The sequence below is a fragment of the Mirounga leonina genome, unplaced genomic scaffold (genome assembly GCF_011800145.1).
Source record: "Mirounga leonina isolate KUSES-001 unplaced genomic scaffold, KU_Mleo_1.0 Mir_151, whole genome shotgun sequence".
Classification (NCBI taxonomy): domain Eukaryota; kingdom Metazoa; phylum Chordata; class Mammalia; order Carnivora; family Phocidae; genus Mirounga; species Mirounga leonina.
This window is the reverse complement of record NW_023270377.1, coordinates 18,632,350-18,642,951: the sequence shown is the minus strand read 5'-3', so window position 1 is coordinate 18,642,951 and position 10,602 is coordinate 18,632,350. Positions and strand designations below refer to the sequence as shown.

Below are 10,602 nucleotides of genomic sequence, written 5' to 3'. Positions count from 1 at the left end.
GGGGGGTAGCAGGTGGCTGGGGGGTGCTGAGGGGGCAGGTGGGGAGGTGGCAGGTGGCTGGGGGGGCGAGGCGCTGAGGGGGCAGGTGGGGAGGTAGCAGGTGGCTGGGGGGGGAGAAGCACTGAGGGAGCAGGTGGGGAGGTAGCAGGTGGCTGGGGGGGCGAGGTGCTGAGGGGGCAAGTGGGGAGGTAACAACGATGTGGAAACAGAAAGAACTAAAGAGGAGATGAAAAAAGGGATGAAACAGGAAGCTGAGGGAAGGAAAAGAGGTGGCTCGTGTGGGACAAGTGCTGCCCCATCGCCCCCACCCCGGGGCTCCCTTCAGGGACTCACCGTAGTGCATGGGCATCGGGTGGATGGGGGGCATAGGCTGCGGGTAGCCAGCAGGGTGACCGTAGCCAGGCTGGGGGTAGGCAGGGTAGCCCCCAGGCAGGACGGACGGCTGCGCATAGCCCCCCTGGGGCGGAGAGCCAGGGTACAGGGGGTTGCGGTCCTCATACGGAGGGGGGGCGCTGGGGTTGGACATGGCCGCTCAGGGGCTGAGGGGAGACCCCAGCTGCTGGCACCTGAAATGGAGATGAGAAAAGCAGTCAGGAGTGCCCAGACCCAGCTCACCAGGCCCCAGTCCAGGCTGTCCCTGTGGAGAGGGGACCCTCCTATTTTCTCTCTTAATCACGACCCCCGTGTGTCATCCTGTGCCCACAGGCCATCCTCTCGGTCCCCACAGTGCTGCCTGCGCCACCAGCTCAGCCCCCGCCCCCTGGCATTCATGCCAGCTCTCTGTCCCCGGCCCTCCTTCCTGTGCAGTTTCAAGCCCCCGGAAAGCAGAAGGGGGCGGCTGTGCAGGAGCCCAGAGCAGTCACTGGGCACCGCTGGTGTGAGGGGCAGGGGGCGGGCCCGGGAACCCCTACCCCGTGCTTGTCTAAGCCAAGCTTCCAGTGACCAGGGAAGAAGGCTGCTGGCCCAGCCAAGCCTCGGGGTGAGTCACACGGCCAGCTGGGACCCATTGCAGGGGTCAGCCCAGCCCCCAGGGCAGGTGGCAGGGGCATGGGGCCTGAAAGGCAGAGCTGGGGAGGAGCCAAGGCTCAAAGGGGGGGGGGCAGGGGGGGCACGCGGAGGACAACAAGCTAGCCCCAGGGCCGAGCCACCAGGCCCGGAGCCGGAGGGCAGCGGGCCCATGGCCAGTGGCTGAGTCAGGGGACGCCGGAGAGGCCTGGGCGAGTGGGTGCGCTAGGCTGGCCACTCAGGGCTGGGAAGCTGCACAAAAGGGCAGGCCAGAGACAGGACTTTCTGGTTCCTTCAGATAACAGCCGAGGCACATCCGCCGGGTGTGCTGGGAGCAGGACAGTGTGTGCGGGCCCCGAACCCCCACTGGAGGGACAGAAACATGTTTTGAACACCGGGGCCTCTGGTATCCCCGCGTTCCCCAGCAGGGGCTGTGGCTAGTGGGGAGGAGAGAGTGCTAAGGAGTCTGCCCGTACCTTCTCTGCAGCAGGAAGAGTCCCACAGCCGGGACAGGGCTGAGGAACGAGGAGGAGGGAACCCCCAAAACAGCTCAAAGGGACCTCCAGGTTGTATGGCCCCAAACGCTCAATTCGGATAAGGGAATTAGGCACAGAACAGTGAAGGGACTCGTGCCTCCCCAGGGTCACAGAAATAGCACGTGAAGGCACAACCAGAATTGAGGCCTTCAGGGTCCTGGGTATGCACACTCTGTGTTAGGCTACATTCTCGAGGCCTCTTAGGCCAGATAAATGTCCCCCAGGCCTGGTGTCCCCTCTGAGGTTGCAAAGATCGGGGCTGGAGAAGAGCTAAGGAGGAGGTCCCAGAAAGGCCCTAGGTCCTTGGTTAGGATGAGCCTTGACAGTGCCATGACCTCCTCCTACAGCATCTCCAAGGGGCAGACCTTCAGGACCCCCCAGGGAGGAAGCACCCCCCCAGATCCAGGCAGGCAGACATCCTCAGAACCTCTGCTGAAAGGAAGAGAGAACCGGCTTCTCTTTTTAGGGTACTCCACAGAGTCCAGGGATCAGATAAAGGACTGTCTTATCTCTTCTCTCTTAGGAGAAGTGGGATAGTGCAGAGAGGAAGGTTGTAGGGAGGGGCAGGGCGGAGGGGTGGTGTAACAGGCCAGCTCAAATGGGTTACTTTGAGGAAAGCTGTTCATCCTCCCAGAGCCGAGAGACCAGCACAACAAGAATGTGTCAGGTCAGGGGCGCCTGGGTGGCTCAGTCGTTAAGCGTCTGCCTTCGGCTCAGGTCATGATCCCAGGGTCCTGGGATCGAGCCCCGCATCGGGCTCCCGGCTCAGCGGGAAGCCTGCTTCTCCCTCTCCCACTTCCCCTGCTTGTGTTCCCTCTCTTGCTGTGTCTCTCTCTGTCAAATAAGTAAATAAAATCTTAAAAAAAAGAATGTGTCAGGTCAAGAAATAAGGAAGACCTTTCTAGCAGTGAGGGTGTGACACAGCGACCCAACTTGTCCACAGCAGGCTTGTGCTGAAGGTCTGCACAGTAGAGGAGAGTGGCCTGAGGAGATAAGGAGCGAAAGAGAACAGGAGAAGACCAAACACTGAGTGCTGTTTCAGAAACAGAGATACTAACTGCTGTGGGAAAGTTCTGGTCCCATGTAAGGGTAGGGAAATTAGCATAGATAGTTGTAACATGGAAATTTCTGTAGATTTTTAAAAAGGAAGAAACACAAACTGGCTCTCCTCCCCTGAGGCCAAAGGCTCCTTCTCCCTACACCCCCCTGCCCGCCCCTCTCCAGGAGCCCCCTTCTAACTCCACCAAGAGAATGGCGTCCTGTTTGTAGGAAGAGGTCCGAACAGGTCACCTTTGGAGTAGGGCTATCTGTCATTATTATGGCCATCTCAGCCCCGGGTCCATCTGGGTGGTGGCACGCAGATGAACAGGCCGAACATGACCCAAGAGACACTGGCAGGGAAGGCCCGGTGGTCAGAAGCCCCAACTGGGCCACCACAGTGATGCCACCATGACCCGGCCCTGTCAGCTGCTCAGGGTGCACCTCTGTAAAATGAGGTGTCATGGGCCAGATGATCTGTGAGCTCCTTTCCAGCTCTAGCCGACCGTGAATTATCTGAGGCACCCAGCTACATGGGGCTTGCCCTTTGCCCAGCCAGCAGCTGGCCCTCCCTCCTTCTTCTAGGCCAAGCCAGGCCAACAGGTCCCTTCCCAGACACAGGGGCTGTGGCCCCAGAGTGCGGGGTGAATCACCGAGAGAAAGGTCGGCCTTGGAGGGGCCACCAGGACTCCGGGGGCCCGCTCCAGCTCAGAAGGGTACAGACGCACACAGACTCCCTCGCCCCGCCCTTGCCCCCCTCTCTGACTCTTCTGGTTTCAGAGGAATTCACCAGTAGACCTGCCTGCTGGGGACATCAGCAGGTCACAGTCCAGTTCTCTGAGGGCTCAGCCACCAGCCCAGGCTTACCAGAGACTGGCACTGGACCACTTCACCTCACTATGCCTCGGTTTCTCCACCTGGAAAATGTGTTTAACACTATAATTGTACCCTCCACAGAATTGTAAAAATATGCATAAAGCACTTAGAAGGGTACCTGACCCCTGATAAAAACAGTAAATGGTGGCTGTTTTTAGTTACTATTTTATTAATCCTTTCAGTAGTCCAACAGGGTGGATAATGTTACCCTAGTTACAAATGAAGAAAGGATTAAGTCACTGGGCCAAGGTTTCTTAGCTAGGGTGTGATGAAGTCCACACCCGAGCTCCAAGACGGACTCCAGAGCCCATGCTCCAATCCCACATTTGGACAGCCTGTCTATCTAAGCCTCTCGTCACGTCTCATGGCTACCCATCTAAGACTCTAACAACAACAGAAGGCTTACATAGCAAGTGGACACTGAGCTATTCAGCCCCCTTTATAATCCCCGCCCCCCAACCCCAGTTCCCAAACAACCGCCAGGAGGTGAAGAGGGTGGTCAGAGAGAGTCTTAACTGCCTGAGCTGAAAGCAAGCCCACTCATCTAAGGCGAGCCAAACCCCTCGCTTTACCAATGGGACAGGAAGGTAGAGTGACCTATCCACGGTCATGGAGCTGGGCCCGGGGCTGGGATTACATCCCGGCTCTCCGGAGGTAGAGTCCTGGGCACAGGAGAGGGAGACAGTGTTCAGGCGGGTCAGGGGAGTGGCTAAGCTCAGCCTCACTCACCTCCGAGCAAGGCCAGGTGGGGCCCAACTGACTGTGGCCCAGCTACATGAGGGGCCTGGCCCCTTCCCTGTCATCGAGGCCTCAGCTAAGGATGAGGTTTGGGGCTGGCCTCTGCCTAGGTAGTAGGGAAAGGGGGAAGTGGTCAGTGTTAACTTTCGTAGCTATGACTAAGGGTGGGAGCTGGAGAACATGGAGTCGAAAAGGAATGAGGGGAAAGAGGAGGGAGACAATCCAGAGACCAGAAACCAGGAATCGGGTCATTTGGGTTCTGTCAGGAGCTAGTGCAGGAGCTCACAGTCTCCAGGGGCTAAAAGGGACCTTTAAGGCTCCCCACTGGAAGCCTGAATTTTCCTAAAACACAGTAGGCATTCAGCTTCTCCTGAACACACTCCAGTAACAGGGAGCAAGGCTGATCACTTGCAGGCAGCCTCAATCATTAGAACATTCTTCCTCACCATGCCTGTTATCAAGACATTCTAACTCTGCCCCATCCCTGCCATGTTACAGATCTAAGTTTGCTCCTCCATCCTCATGACCCCAATCCCCCCATCAGGAAGGTGCCAGAAGCTCTCCTTTCTCTTCCAGACCCAGCCATCCTGGCAGCAGAAGTGGGTGGGCTCAGTCACAGGACTTGTTGGCTGTCAAGGTTTTCAGATACAGCCTTGAGGGGGAAGCATCTCCTTCCCCTGGAGCCATCTCAGTGCGGTCCAGGCTCGGGCTCCCCTGGGGGCACCTGAGGGTTAAGGCTCTGGAATCCACGCAGAAAGGTTGCAGCAAGAGGGTGAGGGTGTGTGTGCGTGTGTGTGTGTGTGCGCGCGCGCGTGTGCGTGTGTGTCTCGGAGGGAGGGGTGGAAAGGAGCAGCTGACTGGTCAGGCAGCCTCCCTTCCTCTCTCTGCCAGGAACGGATGCCCAGAGCCAGGATGGAAAGAATAGCTCAGAGTGTGCATCTCAGGAAACCGCCCCAGCAGGCGCGGGAGCACAGCCCCCGGTCTCCTGCCAGTCTCCTTCCCTCCCTTTTCCTTCAACCTACGCCCACCTCTCCTAGCCCTCCCCCACCCCCAGGAACCGGCCCCCCACTCCCCTCCCGCCCCGGCCCCAGCACAGAGCCACCAGGGCAGAGAAGTAAAAAGATACACCCAGGAGTGTCTGGGCAAGTCACCAGGCCTGCTGCACACGGGCCAAGAGGCCCAGAATCAACTTATCCTTCTGTCTGCCTGGCTTCTGGGAATAACAGGATGACTCTGAGGGGATCTAAAACCTGAGTCGTAAGAGCTGGAGTGGCCTTTAGAAATCACCTGGTTGCCTGACAGAAAAGGAAACCCCAATACCAAGAAAGTTCCGGCCCAGCCCACAAAAGGCCCTCTAGGTCATGGGTTTGGAACTTCCATTCCCAGCCCTGCCCATTGCCTGAGAACCTAGTAACAGACACAAGCACACACACAGCTGAGGCGGAGCCACAACAAGTCCTTTTCCCCCCCACCCCCCATCCTCCGTGCCCCCCTGCTCAGAAATAGATAAGACTGCCAATCCACGACTTCCCCCCCAGCCCCATCTAGAGCCCAGGGCGGCCTCTCTCCCATCGGAGGCTGAGAGGGGTGGGGAGGGAGAGAAGGCCTGGAGAGCAGGGGAGGACCCAGGCCCCACAGCTCTATCACCCTTCACTGGGGGGGGGGGGGGGTAGAAGTGTGTCACCAGTGCCAGTAAGCTCAGTGACCCCAGCCACGTCACTGGTCCCAACGGCCTGGAAATGCAGATAAGGAAGGAGGAATCAGAAACAGAGCCCCTAGCCACCTCCCCCTTTGCCTTTCAACTCCTGCCTTTCCAGAGGACTTCCAGATTAGGAGGGAGGAGAGGCAGACGTAGTTAGCAAGCCACCGTGGAGAACGGGAACTGCAGAACTGCGTAACCCTTCCCTGCGGTGGGCAGGGCAGGCAGGAAGGAAGAGAGATGCTTATACAGCAGTGAGTACCGGGTACCCGGCACTGGCTACTAAGGCAGGTCTGAGCCTGACAACAGCCCTCCGGGGTGCATATTCTTATCCCCACTCTCCAGAGGAGAAAGCTGAAATTCAGAGGAAAAACCCATCTAGGGGCCCAGAGCAGGTAAACAGCAGAGATGTGTTTGAACCCAGATTGGACGTCTGATTTTAGAGTTCCAGCCCTTTGCTTTTACACCTGCTTGGAACACAAGCTCCTGAGACACCCCCATCAGCCACCTGCGTGCACAGGCCAGCACCTGGGGCGGGGTGACCTAGTGAAGACCTTTCCCTTGGAGAGAGTCAGTCCACGACAAAGCTCTGGGTTAGAAGGCAGGGAGTGGAGTTCTTGTCCGGGTCCTAACTCTGCTGTGAGTCAGGGTGGGCCACTCCACATCCCCGGACTCTCTTTTCCCCACCATAAAACAGGTACACTGAACCAAAAGATCAAGCCTATTCCAACTCCCAACAGCCTCTGCTTCCGAAGGAGCAGCCTAACAGAGCACAGCAGGTTTCAGGGCAGAATGACCTGCTTCCTAAAGAATCTACACCTAGGCTTACTCCCCATCTACAGAGGCAGACACACATGGCATGTTCAAGGGATGGGACTGACCCTAGCACCCTCTCCTCCCAAACTGCCCCCATACTGCCCTCTGGAACCTATGGCCAGCATCTCCTACGTGCTCACTTACCCCAGAGCCTGCAGGGAAACAGTGTTAGCAGTGTAGACAAGAAAGAGTACCAGCAGGAGGGAGGTCAGGAGACCTGGGCTCCAGTTCTAACCCTGCCACCAGGCAGTTGACCTCCCTTGGCCTCCTTTTCCCCCACAGCAGCCCCCATGGGAGAGTGGAGGGAGGGAGTAATTACCCAGAACCATGGAGTTGAGAGCTAAACTCATCCAGCAGGCATTTCCTGGACTGCTCTAAAGAACACCACCCCAGGAGATGTTAATGGACAAGTTCTGAAACAGAGAAGTCTGAAAAACAATCCATACCCCTTTCAGAGATTCCCAAGGCACAATGGCATATTCAGCCTCTGAGCAGTCCTGCAGTGAGCAAAAACTGTTCAACTTTGTTTAACCGAGTTTCCCTCCAAACTTTCTTAAGCCTGAAACATTTTTATCAGGGCACACCTAATTAATATCCTGTGGGATCCTGACCAGTCCACCTTTGTTTTACAGATAGACCCAGCCCTGAGAATGATTCATGTCCTAACTCCTCATATCTTAAAACCCCTGTCCTTACAGCCCTCAGAGCAGTCGCGTGAAGTACAAGTATGTCCCCTCATTCTGAGTCAGCTTGATCCCCGGCGAGGGTCCGGTCCTCTCCTCTCCGCCGCCCACCCCCCAAGACAGCTGCTATTATCTCCACAGTGAGATCTACTGTCAAGGGCTGGGGGACATCCTCAACTAGCACAGAACTAGGAGACTGGCATCCCCTAACATCACCTATATGTAATGGGGAAAAATACAAATCATTAAATACAAAGACTCATTCTTATCTTCCTCCCTGACTAGTGCATTGAGTACTTACTCTCAGTAGTCGGCACTGTGGCCTGTGGACTTCTGAATATCTCTACTTCCAAACAAGACCCAGGTTTTGGTCTAGAATCCCAGATTCTTAGGGTTGGAGGATCCGGTCAAGGCCATCCCCTCCATGGCATTCCCAACAGAATACTCAAGAAAGCTCACATCAGTGTTAACCATACTGTTAGCAGAGGACTTCTTCCCCGAGCGCTATCCGCTATCGGAGCATCCACGCTCTGGCCCGCCCACTTCAGCGCTCCGAAGACACGAGTGTGTGTTCCTTCTTTAGGGCTTCTGCTCTTTCTGAAGGACCCAGGGTGAGAAGTTTGGCGGGGTGGAAGTGCTCTGAGGTGGACAGCTTCCAGCTGAGGCCCCCGTCCCCATGGGAGGAGTGTGAGCTGAGGTGTCTATTACCCCAGCCCATGACACGAAGCACTGCCCACACTTACGGCGTAACCCATCATTACCTCTCTGACGTACCCATTTTTACAAGTGAGGCCCTGAGGTCATGGCACCAGAAGACAGGAAGTCAGTGCCCTTGACACTGTGTGGGCCCACCACTTCTTTCTAAGTTACAAACTGGCCCTCTGTTTGGGTCCCCTGCCTAGAGAGACAGGGATGGCAGGCAGGTGAAGAAAAAGTACGGCTGCCCCTTTGGCCCAGGCAAAGCAGCCCCAAGGCAGCACGCGGCTCCCCGGGCCACCACTGGCCTTTGAAACCAAAGCTCACCAGTGAGATGAATATTTCAGAGCCCCGGAGAACTGGACACCCGAGGGAACTGCCATGACATCTGGCTCTGACCCTAGTTCCCAGGTCTTCCCCCACTTATCCCATGGCCGACATTGGCGTTAGGTAGAAGGCCACCCCCTGGATCCCACACCCAGGCCACAGGGGGGTGAGAGGATGGAGACCCCCAGAGGACAAGAGCTGGTGCGGGACCCCGGGATCAGGGCCAAGCCTCCCAGCAGCCTTCCCCTGCTTGCCCTCCCGCTGTCTTCTGGCTCCTTCCCGGGGCTCCACTTGTTTTCCCCTTTCCCAGGTTCCTGTCGGGTGTTTATGCTGACCCAGAGAGGGCGCGAGGACAGTACTTCCTTGTTGCTTTCCCAACCCCGCCTGGGGACAGTGGTTGGAAGCAGGCGGGCTGAGGCAAAGTCATGGTGACAGGGGTGGCCATTCCCCACGCCAAGCACGGTGGGCCGCTGGGGGCTTCCACCCCCAAAGCCAGGCCCCCTCCCCCCCTCGCATACTCATTCACCTGTCTACGCCTAGACTGGCACCAGCCTCCCGGCCGCTCCCCTCCCCCTCGCACCGGCCCAGGGCCCTGACAGCCCTCCTCCCGCGCACAGCCCGCCACGCCGGGGGCTCGTACGGTGGACACGCCCTGCGACACACGCGCCAGAGGGAGGGGGACGTGACACCCTCAGACCCCGGCCCGCTCGCCGGTGCCCACAACGCACTGCTCCGCTCCCAACGCCCAACAGGCGCCACTCGGCCGCCCGGACGCCGGCGGGAAAGCGAAACTCCCAGGGCGAGGGCCACAGATTCTCATCCGGCGCCGCCTCCCCGGGCCGAGCCCTCGGAGGAAGTTCGGGGCGCCGCCCCAGCCCTGGCCCCGTCCCCGCCGGCCCGCGCCGTACCCCCACTCCCGCCGGCCCCGGCCCCTTGGCTTGCCTGGCCGCTCCGACGGTGCGCTGCCGGCCTCGCTCCCGACCTCGCTCCAGGCGCAGCGAGTCCCGCACTGAGCGCGCGGCCCGGGCCTGAGCTGGGCGGGCCTGGGCTGGGCTGGGGCTCCGCGCCCCGCCCCGTCGCGCCGGCCCCCCGTGGGGCGGGGCCTCGGGACGCCGCCAGGGGGCGCTGGGGGCCGCCCGGGGTCCCGCCCGCGTCCGCCCGCTCTGCGCGCGCCTCCCGAGGCCCCGCCGACCGTCTAGGGTTCTCTCGGATATAAAGGCAATACGCGATCACTGATGGAAACTTAGAAGACACACAGGGGAAAATCTGTTCTCTCCACGCCTCCCGACTTCCAGCGGAAAGCGCTTGCGTTTGTGCTTCTTTGCCTTCCATGTCCATGTATTTTACTTATCTTTCCAGAGTGGGGCGTATTGTATGATGTTTTATCTATTGCTTTTATTTTACTTAACATTTTATCATGAACATTTTTCTTGTCACTAGCTAATTCTTCAGAAGCATGATTTTAATGCCGCAAAGTATTCTATCACATAGCTGTGCTCATTTATTCAACCAATTTCTTACTGGAAGACAGTTCAGTTGTTTCTCGTTTCTCATTGTTAGACATAAATCCGTGGTGAACATCCTTGACAGTTCTCTTCTTTTAAACCAAACGCACTTCACAGGGTTAAAACTTCAAACGTCCAGACGTAAAGACGGGACTTGGAATCTCTCTGTCCCTGGGAACTAGGACATTTCCTGCTTGAAGTTAGTTCAACCAGGAAAGCAGGTGTTTTAGACTCAGAAATCCTGACCTGGGAGGTAGGTTACTAGTACTCCCGGGCCTTCATCTCAGCCCTCCCAGCCACTAAGGCAAGGATGCCCTCCTAGTGCCATTTTACAGACCAGGAAACGGGTTCTGGGAATTTTTGAAACATTGCCCGAGTTTGTATAGTTGCAAAGTCCATGTTTTTCCCATTACGCCAAAGCTGCCAGTCGATGAACAGCTTAATTGCAGGTGCTTATCTAGTGCTAATAGCTACAAATCAACATTACCACTGGATGTCTTTCACAGCTTCTAGGGCTCTAACTTCTTGAATGGCAGGGACGGACCCGTAGACTTGACAAAACACAGCTGGATGCCCTCCTGATTCCAGACCCATCACTAAGCACTTTCCTTTACATGATTCTCTCTGGTGGCCCAGTCTAGCTTAGGAAGGAGGGGCCCATGGACTTACCTGAAAGCCCATAA

General features: G+C 57.4%; 1 protein-coding gene across 1 annotated transcript in view; it reads right to left on the bottom strand.

Moving 5' to 3' along the window:
* TMBIM1 (transmembrane BAX inhibitor motif containing 1) overlaps positions 1–9,465 on the bottom strand; it is a 16,848-nt gene extending 7,383 nt beyond the window's left edge. Inside the window, exons 1-2 of the mRNA XM_035007155.1 lie at positions 9,357–9,465; positions 334–566 (exon numbers count right to left, since the gene is read on the bottom strand). Coding sequence (XP_034863046.1) covers positions 334–526 — 193 coding nt within the window. The 5' untranslated portion in view covers positions 527–566; positions 9,357–9,465. The remainder of the gene's footprint in view (positions 1–333; positions 567–9,356) is intronic.
* Between the last annotated feature and the right edge of the window lie 1,137 nt (positions 9,466–10,602).